Source organism: Cyprinus carpio, chromosome A10 (assembly GCF_018340385.1).
Source record: "Cyprinus carpio isolate SPL01 chromosome A10, ASM1834038v1, whole genome shotgun sequence".
Classification (NCBI taxonomy): Eukaryota; Metazoa; Chordata; class Actinopteri; order Cypriniformes; family Cyprinidae; genus Cyprinus; species Cyprinus carpio.
The window spans coordinates 14162682-14181008 of record NC_056581.1 but is presented as its reverse complement, the minus strand read 5'-3'; the positions used below and the strand labels follow the sequence as shown (position 1 = coordinate 14181008).

The window sequence follows — 18327 nt, the reverse complement described above, 5'->3', positions numbered from 1 at the left end:
TGAGAGACTTTCTATGTTGTTTGAGTCCTACGTTTACTCAATCATGGTTTCAAACAAACCATGACGTACAGTATTTGTCACACTTATTTGAAATTATCAAAGGCCCCTTTCCAGTCCATATGTTTTATTGAGTAGGATAACATCTCAGTTTTATACTGCTTTTTTTATGCTTTTTTACTACTCTGATTGGAATTAAGGAAACTAAAGAAGAAAAGGAAAATAATTATAATTACATACTTCTATCATCTTGGTGATTTCACAGAGTGCATGGCTCTGACATTAATGGCAATAGACCGACTTATTGCAATTAGACTTCCTTTAAGATACCACAGGATTGTAACAAATTCACGAACATTTATGCTAATTTTTCTAACCTGGCTTGCTGGTTTTGCGGTTATAGGTTTTGTGATTTCAATAGCAGACAGTGTCCCATATTGTCAGCCTGTCATCAGATATGTGTTTTGTAATTATGCTTCCATGATCAGAGCTGCTTGTGTTAATCCTGAACCATATTTTTCATAACTGCAATTATAAGTTTGGGGCCACTTTGTGGACAGTTCCCCTTTATTCTGTGTACCTATATTGTTCTGGCATACAGCATTACTAGACTCTCCAACCAACTCAAGCAAAAAGCAAATGATCAGCACCTGCTCCAGTCATCTCATTGTCTTGTTTAGTTATTATGCACCAAAGCTGGTCTCTATTTTACTAACTCTAATAGGAGTTGAGCTAAATTTAACAGACAGGAATGCAATTTTTATTGTAGCCTCTCTAGTTTCTCCTTTAATAAACCCCACTATTTATTGCACCAGAACTAAAGAGATCAGGAAACGATTAGCAGATGTATTTTTGCACACAAAAAAATAGTACCAAATCAAATTAAATCAAGTCAGTTTCAATAGCTTTATCATCTTAATTCTGATTGTGATGATGTTGCTTGTTTTAAAAATGTGTTGTTAATAATGCTAGAGACTAATTGCCAAAGCATAGACATGCTGATTTTGAATTGCTTTTTTTTTTCTTTTTTTTTTTAAATAAAAGAAAACAGGGAAAATATTTGGAGCTCAGTTTATTTTTTAAAATTACAGTATTGGCGGATATTTGAAATGTTAAACAAAATGACTTTCTATACATTGACAAACAGCCTACCTTTCAAATAAAACAGTTTGTAGATGTATTTAATATTTATATGTGAAGCATGAATCATAGTGTATATGTGAAGCATGAATATTAATTATCATAATAAACATAAAATTAAGTCTGTTGTCCCTCAGCCCCAACAACATCAGTTATTGATTCTGTTAAAACATTTGTGCACTGGGATCTAAAGCACGTCTCTGCTCAGATAATAATGGATCATTAAGAGGATCCTTGTGTAAGGTGAAAGCATTTTGGCTCTGCCCCTGTCAGTACTGGCGAGCTACTAAAAAAAAAACTAGCTAAGCTACAATCTACTCTACAGAACTACTTTACAGCATAATTGGAAAATGATCAAATGTTGCTATCAAGCATATTTTTAACATAAGAGTGGGAGCAGCCATTTTTAATTTAAATGTCCAAGGCTTTCGCTTCCAGTTATTTTACCTGTACAAAATCAGTTTGTTATGTATCTGAATATTGCAAACCGGTATTTTGTTAACATATATATCTGCATGTTGTTATTCCTGTAGCTATTTACCTACAGTACAGTATATACTGTAATGAACATTTTCTTTTGTTGTTTGTCAGAAAGAATGAAGAATATCTATCGTCCAGAAGTTTTAATTTTGACTGCCAACTCTTTTAAATACATCAAAACAACACTGAAAAACTATTACGATGAAAAGATGACAGAGTTATTCTCTAAAAATTCATCACCATTTGAATCATAATGTAAAAAAAAAAAAATGATTTTAAATCAGGCCACTGAGCCAGAGCATGCTATTGTTGCACATAAATTATTCATGTTTAGAACAATACAAAGAATACAAAACCATTAGAAACTCATACGAGAGTTCATCATACACCATGAGATGGGTTAAAAAGTGAGATTAAAAAGAGCTAATTTCTCTCCAAAATTGCTACAACTGTTGACCTCTTGGGTGACCCTTGCCTGAATTTTTTACCAATATGATTATACTGTGTTCTTCACAACAGCTTTTACAAAATACGATATTAGCATTTTAATTTTCTAAAAATATTCTGCCTTTGACCTTTAAACTGTGTGTTTGAGACCAACATGAAAAAACCATTGCTAAAGAAAACATATTTGTATATTTTAATTGATAAATCACTGCTAGGAAACTATGACGGCACTGTATGTGTCACACAATTAAAAAAATAAAAGGCAGAACATCAGACACACACATGCATTTATTGAAATTGATGAGAGCAATATTTGAGAAGCTCTTGTATAAGAAATTCTAATATTTTTAAAGATCTAAAAATTAATTCTTAAGGAAGAATAAGACTAAAAATGTTTTGCATATTATTCATATTTAGAATTTAAAATGATCAAAACTCTTTTTATATTTCTGTTAAAACTATATTTCAACTTTCACAGTTTTTATCACCTGGCCATTACAGACGCTGTCTGCATCCTTCTGCCATTTTCCTTCATAGGAGCTTTTTTTCTGTGCATATATGAGAACATCATGGGTGTAATTGTTGTCATTTGATTTTATATTTGTATTTTGAAATACTTGTGTCTGTATTTTAGGAAGTGAGTTACTGGAGATGGCAGCTGAAAATTACACTGTGAACAATGTAGAGAGCTTTATAATCACTGGATTTGATCACCTGCAGAATCAAAAACTCCTTGGATTCCTCATCTTAATAACCTACATGCTCATACTGCTTGGGAACGGCATTAATCTGTGTATCATCTCGATTAACAGGCATTTACACAAACCAATGTACATATTAATCTGTAATCTAGCTGTTGTTGACATAATGTTCTCTTCTACCTGCAGCACAACCATGATCTCAGTGCTGCTGGCTGAGACTAAAACAGTTTCATATTACTCTTGTATCTCAAGGACATACTTTTATCATCTCGGTGATATCATAGTATGCATTGCTCTAACATTAATGGCAATAGACCGACTTATTGCGATCAAGATTCCATTAAGGTACCACAGCATAGTAACAAATTCACGAACATTTCTGCTTATTTCTCTGACTTGGCTCATTGGTTTTTCTATTATGGGTGTTGTGATATCAGTGGTAGACAACGTCCCATACTGTCAGCCTGTCATCAGATATGTGTTTTGTGATTATCCTTCTATGATCAGAGCTGCTTGTGTTAATCCTGAACCATATTTTTTCTTGCCTGCAATGATCAGTCTTTGGCTGTTGTGTGGACAGTTTCCCTTTATTCTGTGTACCTATGCTGTCCTGGCTTACAGTGTTACTAGACTCTCCAACAACTCAAGCAAAAAGCAAATGATCAGCACTTGCTCCAGTCATCTCATTGTCTTGTTTAGTTATTATGCACCAAAGCTGGTTTCTGTTTTACTAACTCGAATAGGAGTTGTGCTAAGTTTAACAGACAGAAACGCAGTAACAATCGTAGCCTCTATTGTTCCTTCATTAATAAACCCCACTGTTTATTGCACCAGGACTAAAGAGATCAGGAAACGATTAGCAGATGTATTTTTGCACAAAAGAATTGTACCAAATCACTTAAAGGTTGTATCATAATAATATTATATGATAAAATTATATATTATTGTATTAAATATCATGGGTGACTGTGAAGATGTTGGTGATGCATGGTGATGGACGGACATTCATAATTTATGTTTACACCAGTGGTGGCTGGTGGAAAATTTTCTAGATAGGGTTGTGCTGCAATTTTAGCAAACATCCTGTATGATTTAATGCTAACAGTAACAGACAAAGTTTAAGAAAAAAGTTAACAGAAGAAAAATATTGAGACTTGAAACATATTTAGAAGGTTTAAACATATTTTAAATAAAGGTATTTGTTTTACCAAGTTCATGGTTAAGTTTGATTCTCACAAAACTGTATTTTTTGCAAGCTTTTGCTAAAATTATCTGATACTCATATGTACAAAAATCACCACTGACCTTTGCTAACTCCTGTATAAAACACTCGCCAGACATGCAACCATATCAGACTTGCATGCACCTAATGTACAACTCCTGTATGTCATTGTACACTGATTGGCTTAATTTTATGTCATATCTTGAATATGTTCATAGCAGTTGGCTAAACTGTTACATAAACCTTGCTTTGATGGGCGATTTCTTCATCACCCATTGCATTGACATGCTTGGGTGATCCTTGTATGATGTCATCCAAACACCGCAAGAGCTACAGAGGCTCTGCATGTTTTCGAATCGCTCTTGCGGTACTTTGATGTCATACGTCTGCATGGTGCTGCTCCAAATCGAACATATCTATACATTTCGCCCTTGGTTGGAATTTAAATGTGCTAACTTCTCCCTACCACCTCTTAGGATAGGTAAAATAATTAAATAAAAATAAATTCTGCAAATTTTAAATAAAAAAAGAATTGCGATAGTTAGGTGAATCGATTTTTTCTCCCACCCCTAAATATCACAAAGCCCAGCAGGAGGCCATTCCTCTGGTGGAGTGGGCCCTCACACCTATAAGGCACCGCAACCCCAATGAGGCGTAAGCAAAGGCTATAGGATCCACTTTACTGCTTTGTAAACCTGCAGCCCTTTGGAGCGGCCTTCGAAGCACACAAAGAGCTGCTCTGAGTGTCTAAACAGGCCAGAGCACTCGACATACACTCTAAGAACACTAAACTGACACACTGCACACCAAACCAACTTACCATCTGGATTGCCAAAAGGGTAAAATGTGTTGACTTGTGCTCTAAACGGAGTAGAGAGCACTTTCGGCACATAGCCATGTCTCGCTTTGAGGACCACTCTACTGTCATTTGGCCCAAACTCAAGATAGGAAACACTGACTGACAGTGCTTGCAGGTCACTCACTCACTAGACTGATGCTAAAGCCAAAATAAGGGCAGACTTAAGTGACAGGCGCCGCAAGTCATCTGACTGAAGCAGCTCAAAGGGAGGGCCCTCTAGGACCCAGAGGACTAAAGATAAGTTCCAAGTCAGTACAGAATGAGGATGAGTTGTATTCAATCTCTGAGCTCCCCTCAGAAACTTAACAACTAAGTTGTTTGTGCCGACTGACTGGCCAGCCACGAGTGAATGATTTGCCGCGATGGCTGCCACATACACTTTGAGTGTGAAAGGGGTGCGCCTCTTATCCAGCAGTTCTTGTAGAAAGGTTAACACGTGGGACACTTTACAAGAGGACAGGTCCTTGTACCGTGCTGAACACCAGTCAGAGAAGACTGCCCATTTAAAGGCATAAAGATGCCTTGTAGACGGAGCTCTAACCTCCAAAAATTATATTAGTTAAACTCGTTGGGAGCTGCAAAGACTCCCATCAAGGGGCCAAACATGAAGGTTCCACAGCTCTGCCAGGGGATGTCAAATCATGCCCTTCGCTTGTGAGAGAAGGCCCTCCCTCAGTGGTATCGGGCAAGGGGCTGCCGATAGCAGCTGAATCCCCTCGGGGAACCACATCTGACTCCTCCAGCGTGTGCCACTAGGAGGACTGAGCATCTGAATTCCCTGACTCATCTGATGACCTAAGAAAGCAGGGCAACTAGGGGGAAGGTATACAGGTGAGTGCTGGGCCAATTCTGGGCCAGGGCATCTCGCTGTCTTGAAAAGTATATTGGGCAAAGTGAAAGTTGCCTTCTGAGCTGAAGAGGTCCACCTCAGCCCTCCTAAAGACATACCAAATCATTTGAACCATTTGCGAATGTAGTCACCATTCTCCTGGAACTACATTGTCCCTGGACAGCATGTCTGTCCCCTGGTTCAGTCTGCCTGGCACATGAACTGCTCTAAGTGAGAGGAGTTTGCCCTGTGCCCATAAAAGGTGGCATCAAGCCAACCTGTGAATAGAGCGTGACCTGAGATCGCCTTGGTGATTGATAAAGGCTACCACCGTCATGTTGTCTGAAAGGACCTACTGTAGGATGTGGTACCATCTTAAGGCCGGCAAGAAGGTATTTAGGGCCAGAAAAACCACTATCATCTCAAGGCAGTAGACATATGGGTCTGAGTATGCCATCTTCCTTGGAAACAAAGAAATAACAGCTGTAAAAACCTGACATGCTGTTCAGAACCATTTCCATGGCTCCTTTTGCAAGAAGTGTTTGTTCTTCGGACTGAAGAACGTGAGCATCATTGTCCCGCACCAAAGTCTGAATAATACCTCTGAAGCGAGGTGTCCTGTGAGTGAACTGAAGCGAGTAACCTTGATCTATGGTTTTTAGAACTCAACTTGACATCTGGGATAGCTTTCCAAGCCTGAACCCGGATAGCAAGTGATTCTAGTTTTTCAAATGATAGTTCACCACACGGGTGCAGGGAACTGACATTTGGGGTAATGAGGAGAGGAGAAATGCTCTTTTGAGTATGTGGGTCCATTATCACAGCTGTAATTTGCTTGGGCGTATCCTGAATGAGAAGGATGGGCCCAGCTTGAATGGAGATTCCATCACTCGGTGTTAAGTGGAGGGAGGGAGAGCAAGCATGAGCTTTCTTGGAGGGAACTCCGGCCTCAGCGAGAACTGACCCTATCCTCTTCCTCTCTTCATTCAGATCAGGAAGGTTTCTAAGGCTCAGGGTCCAACGTTACTCTGGGGCAGTGGACCATGGCGCTTCGGAAATGGCTAGCATTTTTCTCCAGCACCACCAAATTTGCCATGGCCTTGCTGATCGCTTGCACAGTGGCCCTAATAGTGCGCAGAGCCAGGTCAGTTGCTGTGCGCAGCTCTCTAAATGCATCAGAACTCTGGCCAGACTTGTCCATGGTGCAGAGTAGTTTAGCCTGGAGTACTTAAAGCACTGCCATCGTGTGAAGCACTGAGCCAGCCTGGCCAGCCGGTTAGTAAGCCCTGTTTGCTAGGGCTGAGGTAGTCCTGCAGGGCTTAGATGGATGCGCTGCATGGGCTTTTCAGATGTGCAGCAACTGCCTCTTCCAGAGGGGAGGGCTTGATATAACCTCTTTCTTCAGTGCCGTCAACAGTGGTGAGTGTAGTGGTATTATGAACTGAACAATCTTTTAGACACTGAAGGTTTACAGATGGTATGCAGTCTTGGTCACATTTACAAATTAAGTAAAGAAACCTTTCTAATGACTCTGAGCTCCAAGTTGTAAATGTTGTAATTATCAAACGGTTTAAATTTGTTTTTATAGACATTCTATGGTGTTCTCAACCAACTCTCTATAGTTTCACACTGCTAGGTAGGTACAAGCCGGCATGCTTTAAAATAGAAGAGGCAGTCATACATTTGTATAACTGAATGAAAGAGAACATCTCAGAATCTTGTGTGCTCAGAATGCTTTCATAGATTTAAGGATGAAACCCATAAGAATAAGATTGAAAAATGTTTTACATGTTATTTACATTTATTCTTTTAAAATTGTGTTTCAATTGACCGACTTATCACAATCAAGCTTTTTCAATGCAAAAAGCAAATGATCAACACTTGCTTGAGTCACCTCAAGTTGATCTCTAACCCACTAACCAGAATAGGAGTTGTGCTAACTTTAACAGAGAGAAATGCAATATTGATTATTGCTTCTCTAATTCCTTCTTTAATAAACCCCAGTGTTTACTGTACCATGCAGGACTAAAGAGATCAGAATATGACAAGCAGATGTATTTTGGCACAAAAAAAGTTGTAAGAAATTACTGCTACAATGTACAAAGCCTAGTTTATTGTGAAATACTGTTTCTACAATGTTGTTCACAAGTCAAATTACGCTTTATATCCAAATGCTGAGTAATTGGTTTAGTTGTGTCAGTATATTTTGTATTTTGTATGGGTCTTTATTGATTTTTATAACTTATGGTGAAGGTTAAAGGTTACAGACAGCTTGGTTTGATTGAGTTTGTGTGTCATTGTGAACATTAATGGATATTGTCACTTGTTTACATCACTCATGTTTGATAATTCTTTCAGGTTAGGTTTCCCATCTGTACAATCTTCAGAATCTGTCTGTCTCCAGAGAACAAATTAACAGCATGTAGCAAATGTGTTGACACTCTTCAGACAAAAAAAAAAAAAACTGTCACAGTGTTTGCAGCACTATGTTACATGAAAACCCTTGACAATATTTTCCTCAGTAAGCACCCCTTCTCTATTAAAAATAAAATAAGATGATAGATAAATTATGTAAGAATATAAGCTACTATTTCCACAAATCTAATCAGGCATTTACAAATGGACTCAAATACATCAGCTTTTGATTATGATTTAATGATTTGCCAGGTTGTGGTCTTTAATGTTCACTTATTTGTGAAATAATATTAAAATAAATTAACTTGAGGTCTATTACATTTCTAAATGTTAAGTAATTTGAAATACTGAAAATAAATAATTAGCTCCTGCTAATAAAATAAAAAATAAAAAAGGGGCCATGATGCTTCCGCCTCATTAATATACACAAGGGCCCACTTAATGATCCATTAATAGTTGAGCTGATAATGTTCCCTGTAGTGTTTGAGATCCAATTACACAAATGTTTTAATAGAATCAGTAAATTATGTCACTTTTGGGACTGAAGACCAGCAGACTTTATGTTACGCTTAATAACATTATTAATAATATCCATGCTTCAGATACAAAAGCAGAAATACACTATATTTAATTTTTATTTAACCATCTGATGCATAATGATTTTTTTTTTAACCATACAGGATGTGGTGTTACATCCAAACTATAAACATTGTCAACTATCTATTACAGATTACTATGTACACTGGTTTATGTAAACGTCTGTTAGTTAAGACGTTACACTGATTGATGCCATTTTAGAATGACAAAAAGGATTAAAGTTATATTTATAGGCTGGTCTGCATCAGCTGTCTAAAAGTGCTTGTCAATGTCAATATGACGGCCACTGAGATGGCCAATCAAATCAAAGTATGCCTATGGGTTTACTGTTCAAAGAAACATGGCTTGAATTCCAGAAGTTTTAATGTTGAAATAGAGCAAGGTGAGATGGAAGTAGCAAAACATTAAATTTTTGATAACTGTTATAAGATAGAAATCTTAAACGAGGGGCTGCCAGATGACAGTGGAGGAGACAGGAGGGCAGGCATTTGTGAGTCTCTGGGCTTTCAGGGCTGAACTCATGAACAGGAGTCCCCCTTGGGCTGGACATGGGAACAGGAACTTTCTCTGGTGTATACATGGAAACAGGAACTTTCTCGGGGCTAAACTCGGGGACTGGAACCCTCTCTGGGCTGAACTGAGAAACGGGAGCCCACTCGGGGCTGGATTGGACCAGTGGGGATGAAAGAGAAAGGAGAGGGGGCAAGTAAGATCCTCCTTCGAAGTCCAGCAGTCCCAGCTGTATAATCAGCTCACCCTCAGCCGTGGTACAGAGGGCAGAGCCAAACTCTGCACACTCTCTATCCACAGCATTCTCCCTCGTGGCAGACTCTGTTGCCAGCTCTCGCACCTTGACAGACGTCACTAGCATCTCTGGCTCTGCGGCGATCCTCAGCACTGTCGCTCCGTGCGGCGAAGACTCATCGGTCATGGCAGGCTCCGGCTCTCCATCAGCGGTGGGCTCGGGCATGCGCTCTGCACATCAGGGAGCAGTTGCGGAACGGAGATCTGTTTCTCGCCAGTGTCCACTCCACAAAGGCAGCGAAATTCGCTCGAGGACCATACGATAGCGCTCTGGATGAGATGTTTAAACTGGCATCGTAGAACACACAGAGTGTGTCGTCTGGGTAGCTGGTTTGAGCAGTGAGGACCAGGAACAGTCTGGTATGGCCCTCAAGCGATCTCTCCCCCTGCTCCAGCAGGAGGAGGAGGTATTCTGGACGGGAGAGGGGATCCATAGAAACACACAACGGAAACAAAAAACACTGTGTGGTAAAAAAAAATGGAAACAAAAACGGAGGGAACACACTGATTAAACTGTTTTGTTCGATCTTCTGTCATGATCACTGCCGAAAGGAACACAGAGCCGTGGAATACACAAAATAGTCTTTATTAGATCCAAGACACAGAGGTAAATCCAACTCAGGAATTAGGAACGAGGAATGACACACAAACACAACATAGTAGACCCAAAAAAACACAGACCGAACAGACTCAAACTTAAGTACACAACTTAATTTGGGAACAACGAGACACAACTGGAATCAAATGAAACAATTAACATGGGAAAACTAGGTCAGGGCAGACACATGAAGAGGAAAAAAAAACACAGAAAGACTCCAGGGGCATGACATACTTCTGGCACAATTGTTTAAAAATTAAGTTCAAATAATGCAGACTAACGACTTCAACAAAATCAAATACCACCCATTAACAACCTTGCAGCTCACAGTAGGCCTGTCTTTAAAGGTTTTTCGTAATAATTAATTCCCCTTTGAAGGAAATGAATAAGCTTTTTTATTTCTGTTGCACTCTGTGCAGATTTTGAAACTGCTGCTCATTACTTTTTTTCCGTTTCTTTGTTTTTGAGAAGCCGCTACACTTGGCTATACATACAATAGGGAAGAAAAGATGATTGTTGTATTAATAAACAATAAATTACCTATTTTCCTTCAGTCATTTCCCAACAGAGACATTAATGACAATCTATTATTCACTTAGATCATCAGTGTATTAAACCCTTGGCACCACTGTGATCCTGAGCATGCAATGTCATCCAAAAGGGATTTAAAGACTCCTTCTGATAATATTATATTGATCTATTATCCATCTATCGCTTAGTGCAGTCTCCCCATTTGAAAACTCATTTCTAACAAAAAAGGTACCAATATTGTGGCCCAGTTTGTGGCCATGTTACAAAAGGGCGTCATGGTAATGCCAAAAGCTGGCAAATCACTAAAACATAAGCAAGAGCTGATGTATTTGAGTATATTTCTAAATGCTTATTTAGATTTATGAAAACGGCAGCTTATAGCCTTACATTATTTACACCATCTACATGTTATTTCCTTACTTAACAGACATTGATGTTTGCATTTTGAAAGAAGGGGTGCTCATTGAGAAACTGATTAGAGGTTTGTTGTCATGGGTTTTCTCGTAACAATGCGCAATAATCTCTGTCACTGTTGTTTGTCTAAAAGTGTCAACATAATTGCTACATGCCCTTAATTTGCTCTCTGGAGACACTAGACACCCTGAAGATTGTACAGATGGGAAACTAAACCTGAGGGAATTGCCACTGAGTGACAACATTCATTTATAATGACACTCAAACCAAGTTCTCTTTGAGATGTCTGTGACCTTTAACCTACTTCATTAAATATTAAGATCAAAAGAAAAACAAAGGTCAAAACATAATTATGGCTTAAGTCTGGAATTAAAATGTAATTAAACACTGAAGTAGAATTATGGTACAAAGAATAGAATGAATATGGGACAAAGAATGGAACCCTTTTTTTGAAAATAAAATGGTTTTGCACCACCCAGGGGACATTTCACACTATGATATAATTTTAATTTGTGCAAAAATGTATACATAGTTATGTTTTTCAAATGCAATCAGACTCTCTTTTTATACAAGAAAAGTATTTTCACATTAAAAAGTATATGGCAATTTACAGTGACAAGCTCTAAAAACTATTAACTCCAAAAAATAATGCTGAAATATAGGTACAACATGTATAACAATTAATTAACTTCAGGTTTTTAATTTTCTGTTAAATAAACAACATTATTATTATTGTTATTATTATGGGCTAAATTTAAATTCAAGGGAGAATTCAGCCCAAAAAAAAGGAAAATACTCTGATCAATAAGCCTCTGTGGGACAATTTCCGTATGTTTTGAAGACATTTTTTTATTACCAAATAAAAAAGCATACCTCAATTCACACCAGAAATTTTAGGTGTGTTCCTTAGATTTGTAACAAATCCAAGAAAAACAACAACAACAACAACAAAAAAGTCAATTTAGTACTAAATTATCAGTAAGGACTATGAAATGTAAATACTTAACATTATAGCATTAAAGTTATAAAGCATTAAAGTTTTGAAAAATGGGCCTCAGGTGCTACTGTATGTAGCATAGAGCAGAGCAAAATAATAAGCACTGATGCTGTAGAGATACCATCAATTTGATGCGTTGTCTTATGTAAATATATAAGGAGTGCTAATAAACAGGACACAATTTTTTTTTGTTTCCCCAACAGAGCCAATAATCTATTATTAAATTATATCATGTGTATTAGAGGCTTAGCAGCACTGAGCATTTAAGGCTGAAGGGGGATTATGATTCATTAAATATACTATATGATGCTTTGGACTACTGGTTTTACTGTAGCTTAACAGAACATGCACAGGTAAATAGGGTTTATATTGTAAACTGTCCCAGTAGACTGATCATAGCACATTAAGATAATTGTTTTCTATCACAAGTTTTGTAAAATGCTGCTTCAATATGCAAATTGGGTATTGTCTAATTAAATATGGAGTCATTTACATACATTTACAGATATTTGAGCAATAGATATAGCCAGGTACATAAATGTCATTTTGTTGACATTTTGTATATCTTTTCATCACTCCATAAATCAGAAAATGTTTTCAAGATTTATTTTTGGAATAAAAATCAGGTGAATGATATCTGAATAAATCCCCCCCCAAAAACCTTCTGAATATATACTGCATATAAAACTGTAAAGGCTGGCATATATAAGTGTTGCTGAAGTGGAGATATCTGAAAGAATGTGAAAAAAACTCATTCTGAGATAACAGACAATAAAGAGAAGTACTGTATTTGAAATCTAAAGACGTAAATAAATTACTCATCTGAAAGAATACATGTTATGGAAGCAAAACAGCTTGAAATCTCATAACTGACCAGTGATTTGTCTATATAGTGTCTTAAATGTCAGACTACTTTATCCCACAAGCATGATCTGATATAATAAGGCCCATTTTAGTTTTACTGTTTACAAAATCTAGTATTATTACATGCTTGACGTGATTTGTTAGGGGAGACAGCAGGTTATAGTCTAACACAATTCATATGTATCTAGCTATTAATTATTTTAATATTTGATACAGTTTAATGTTTGTTTTTGAGAGAAGGGTAGCTCACTGAGGGAGACATCAGAAATGTGATGTCTAGGGTTTCCATGTAACATGCCGTAAACACTGACACTGTTGCTTGTCAACATATTTGCTACATGCCCTTAATTTGCTTTCAAGAGACACTAGAAAGACCCTGAAGATTATGGACTGATGCAAAAAAAAACAGAGAATTTACACTGAGGAATCCAGTAGATGAGTGACAACACCAATTAATGGAGATACTAACACTCATAAACAATGAAAACCCCATGAGATCTGATGACAGGCAGAAAAAACTTGCGATGACACCAACTTTAAGAAAGAAGATTTAGTGACATTTAATAATTACCCATATACTTCTTATTTCATAAGCAGCTTTATAAAACTTGTGGTGAACCAATGACATTTTAGTTGGTTTAGTGTCTATTGATAATTTACCCCTCTCAGCACTGTTTAACTGCACTACAAAGCTACGGTGATTAAAATAATCTAAAAATAATAATATAAATTTCTGGCCAGCCTATATACAGTCCTAATGTCTGAGACAACAAGTGAAAATTATCATTTTTTTTATTTCTAATAGTATTTAAAAAAAAAAAATCATAATATCGTAATTTTTTGTATTTGGCATGTCATTGTTATGCTTATGGCAGCAGATGAGGCCTGATATGAGTCCTGTTTGATTAAGGTGACTTCATGAGCTATGAGTGACATCCAGTCCCTAAAGCCATCCTGACCCTGTCATCATCTGGAAAAAAAAATCCCAACCACACTGTACATAACAGCAAACACTATATAAGTGATACACAATAATGTATTTTTCTTAATTTAGAGCACAGAGTCAAACAGGTGCAAATCCACTGTCTTAATGTTGAATGTTAATAATGATAATTAATTTATTGACATACTGTACATTTCATTTTATTTTATGGCGTTTTACTTTCTCTAAAGATTCTCTAAAGCTCTCCCTATGTCTTTAGAAAATATTGAGTATCTGTTTTTGTAATGCCACATTTTTACAATAAATTTTTTAAATGACATTTAATATTAAATTTAACATTTTAAGTGTAATATATATTATTATATTGCAATATTCAAGTATTTGTAACATTTATTCAGATTATATAAATATTGATATTAGGCAATATTAATCACTTGTGTCCTCTCTGCAGATCTGGCAACATGTTACCGAAGAACTGGACAACTATCACTGAGTTTATCATTGTGGGCTTCCCTGGACTCCATCCAGACTATTATGGCCTTGTCTCTGCCATTTTTTTTGTTGTCTACACGACCACAGTGGCCGGTAACACTGTTTTCCTGGTCCTGTTTATCACTTCGGAGAGACTCAGGAAGCCTATGTACATCATCCTCGCGAGCCTGGCAATGTCTGATATGTGTTTTTCCACTGTTGCCTTACCTAAAATCATAGCCAGGTACTGGTTTAATGCTTTAGCAACCCCTTTCCATGCTTGCTTCTTTCAAATGGAACTAATTCACTATTTTGGGACATTAAACTCTCTGATAATGATGATCATGGCCTTCGATCGCTATGTGGCTATTTTGTATTCTCTGAGATACCAGAATGTTATGACTAACCGCATCACGTACATCCTAAACACAACAGCTTGGGTAACTGCCTTCATCGCTCCCACAATAGCCACCCTGCACACTCAACAGCTTCCTTACTGTGGCCCTAAACTGATTATTCAATGCTACTGCGACCACATCTCTATTACCAGCCTAGCCTGTGCTGAAAACAGCAAGCAGATGTTGGTGGCCTTGTGCGTGGCTCTGCTTGTGCTCCTTCTCCCTCTGGCCTTCATCATTTACTCTTACTGTCACATCATAGCATCTGTGATGAGGCTGTCGAGCTCTCAGAGTCGCTGGAAAAGTTTCGCCACCTGCAGCACACAGCTGTGCATCATCGCTCTGTTTTACGTGCCTCGCTGCGCCGTGTATATAGCCAGTTTCCTGCAAATCCAAATCAGCAGAGATTATAGGATACTTCTTATATTGCTTTACAGCCTCATTCCACCACTGATAAACCCCTTCATCTATTGTTTACGTACTCAGGAGATCAGGATGATTGTGAGCCAGTGGGTGAGCAGGCAAAAGGCCTTTAGAGAGATGTCCAGAATTAATGTGATCACTCTGTAAAATATTATGCTCTGTGGAGTTTTAATAGTAACAAACATACAATGATTTACTGTACGTGAAGCAACTGAATAAATTCTTGTGATTTGTAACTGTTTTTTAATGTTTCATTTAAATATGTATTTTGAAGTATTCCAGTGAAATCTGGTGATTCCAATCAAAGTCCCTTATTCTATAGTCGTTGTTCCAATACAAGAAAACACTACCAAAACATCTGTTTTGTTATGAACAGCAGCATCTATAATATTAGCTCCTTTTGTATGTACTGCATGTAAAACAGATCATGTTAACAGAAAAAAGTTATTAAGTAACTATTTTCAAAATGCATTGCACAAATTGTTTAAAATCAGTAAAATGTGAAAACAATTGAATTTATTCAATTAAAATGTATGAACATGGTTAAAATATGGCTAGCTGTGAAACATATTCGATAAAAATGACAGAAACAAACTGGATTTATTCATGATAAAAGTATAAACCTGGTTATTGTGTATAAAGTCATATGCATTATAATAAGTTTATTAGTTCAAGTTAAAACTGTATAATCCATATGGATGGAAATTTAATGTCCCATTCAAACACACGTTTAAATACATAAGTAAATTTAGGCCTAAATATGTTTTTGAGTGCAGAAGTGCCGTAATATATTGCATTACAGCTGTTGTCTGTGGATACTTGTCTGGGCCTTAAAATGAATGACAATTAAACTAAATTAATAAACGTGTGACTGTCTTGACTGTCCTGTAACTTTTTAACAGGGAAGACAGGAGGGGCAGTGAAAATAAAAGTTCAGTAAATCACTGCGTGTGTCAGAGATTCCCCAAATATATATATATATATATATATATATATATATATATATATATATATATTATATATATAAATCAGCACAGGCCAGCTGGTTCATAGATGTACCATCACAGAAGCAGTGAGTGATCATGTCTGGCCCACAGAATGGCAGTTTCACTGTCTGCATTAAGCTAAACTAAACTAACAAAGAAAATATTTAATATTTATATTTAAATATATTTATTAAAATATATTTATGTATTAAAAATTGTCATGAATCTAATTTTCTCTCGTTTTATGCACCACCTGCTGGTGACCTTTGCAGATGCTGATGAAATTAGTTAAAGAATAAATAAATAAAATGTTGAAAAAATATATATTTCTTTTTAAAAATATAACCTTTTAGGGAAAAACAAATAATTATGTTTGTTTGTTTTTGTTTTATTAATTTATCTGTGTGAACCTGTGTGATGCAAACAAGCGCATAGGGCACCTCAACCAGCAAACCCCAAATGTCAGGCCAGTTTCATGACACCAAATGATTCAAAACATGACCCTCTATGATGTTAAGTCCTACAGGATTTAACACTGATTCTACAACTATACATTTAATGAAACCACAAGCAGAACATTGGCATCAGCACTGATCACTGAGAGACGTGACTCACTGAGCCAGAAATATATTCTTAGCAGATGTCACATAACTTAACAGAGGAATAATTAATGTATTCGCTGACATCCAAGCCAAAATAACATTTTGATTTCTGCAATAGCAAATGATTTTAAATCAGTAACAATGAGTAATAATTCATTTAATATAATTTATTTTCATTATTAATATCACTTTATGAAATTATATTTATAAATTACATGTTTAATAATTTATGTGAATTATAATTCTATTATGTCATTTAAACCATTTAATAATAGTTTTATCATTTATAATTCAATAATGTATCAAAAGCCAGATATTGTTTCTTTTGTAAACAGGTGTTCTCTGTATGCTTTAGTATGTTACAGGCAAACGAAACCACAGTTTCTGTTGTAACAGAGTTTTTCATCGTGGGTTTCCCTGGACTCCAGCCCAAATACTACAGTCTGATGGCAGCGTTTTTGCTCTGCATCTACATCGCTGTAATCACCGGAAACTCTCTCATTGTGGTCCTGTTTGTGATTGAACGCAGCCTCCAAAAGCCCATGTATATTATCATGCTGAGTTTGTCCTTGTCTGATATTGGTTTTTGCACAGTCGCTCTGCCAAAAGTCATTTCTCGCTATTGGTTTAATGACGGTTATATTGGCTTCTATGTTTGTCTGTTTCAAAGGCAACTGATTCACTATTTTGGTACCCTGAACTCTCTTATTATGATGATCATGGCGCTAGATCGGTACTTGGTGATCTGTTACCCACTAAGATACCCTGTTTTAATGACTAACCGCACTATGAGACTTCTAATAGGGTTTTCCTGGGTTACTGCAATGATTGCTCCAACCATTAGCTTAATGCAGACAGTGAAACTGCCATTCTGTGGGCCAAACATGATCACTCACTGCTTCTGTGATGGTACATATATAAACCAGCTGGCCTGTGCTGATCCCACTCTCACAAATCTAAATGCATATGCTGTAGCAATGTTTGTGCTTCTCGTTCCATTCGCTTCTCATACCACTACTCCAAAATGAAGTACATAACCCTATTCTGATTAATCCCATTTTATGAAGTTTACATATGTTATTACAGTATGTTGTTTTTATGGCCTTTTACATTTATATAAATAACTGTTAGGGATGCACGATAAATATCGGCACAACATTTTATCCTACCCATTTTCCTACTAGGGTTTAATGCGCATGTGCACATCAATATTACATCCTTTTTCTCATGCTTAACAAATATATTTTATGTATCTGCATTACTGTAAGGGTATGTTTAGGGTTGGGGTAGGTGTAGACTTTAATAAAACACAATCTAATAGGTAGAAAAAATTATTTATTGTTGGTTTCCTGTAGCTGTATCCCTTCTAGCTACAACAGCAAATATAACACATATTTACTGTATTTGCATTACTGTAAGGGTAGGTTTAGGGTTGTGATAGGTGTAGACATTATTAAACCATAACTTTACAGTAGCATTTTTCGTTGTCGAATTTTACTACCCACTGTTTTAATGGGAGATAGCAAAATCTGACAGGGTAGGACAAATCGACAGATGCGCATTAAATATCGTGACGATATTTATCGTGCATCCCTAATAACTGTGATAT

General features: G+C 36.8%; 3 protein-coding genes and 1 pseudogene across 3 annotated transcripts; all 4 read left to right on the top strand.

The window, feature by feature from the left end:
- The first annotated feature begins 60 nt into the window (after positions 1-60).
- On the top strand, positions 61-867 carry LOC109087758 (annotated as a pseudogene).
- A 1848-nt stretch (positions 868-2715) lies between these two features.
- LOC109087759 (olfactory receptor 10G4-like) lies at positions 2716-3681 on the top strand. The gene has a single exon (XM_019101949.2). The coding sequence runs from the start codon at positions 2716-2718 to the stop codon at positions 3679-3681; it is 966 nt and encodes a 321-aa protein (XP_018957494.2).
- Positions 3682-14299: 10618 nt separating this feature from the next.
- or30bv1 (odorant receptor, family 30, subfamily BV, member 1) lies at positions 14300-15352 on the top strand. Its single transcript, XM_042765342.1, has one exon. The coding sequence runs from the start codon at positions 14300-14302 to the stop codon at positions 15275-15277; it is 978 nt and encodes a 325-aa protein (XP_042621276.1). The 3' UTR covers positions 15278-15352.
- A 1722-nt stretch (positions 15353-17074) lies between these two features.
- On the top strand, positions 17075-17746 carry LOC109080330 (olfactory receptor 2AT4-like). The gene has a single exon (XM_042764570.1). It carries the CDS (start codon positions 17075-17077, stop codon positions 17744-17746), a length of 672 nt encoding a protein of 223 aa, XP_042620504.1.
- Positions 17747-18327: the final 581 nt, after the last annotated feature.

Bases quoted from the DNA above. Each gene is read 5' to 3' on its own strand.
- LOC109080330 (XM_042764570.1), top strand. From the start codon at position 17,075: ATGTTACAGGCAAACGAAACCACAGTTTCTGTTGTAACAGAGTTTTTC.
- or30bv1 (XM_042765342.1), top strand. From the start codon at position 14,300: ATGTTACCGAAGAACTGGACAACTATCACTGAGTTTATCATTGTGGGC.
- LOC109087759 (XM_019101949.2), top strand. From the start codon at position 2,716: ATGGCAGCTGAAAATTACACTGTGAACAATGTAGAGAGCTTTATAATC.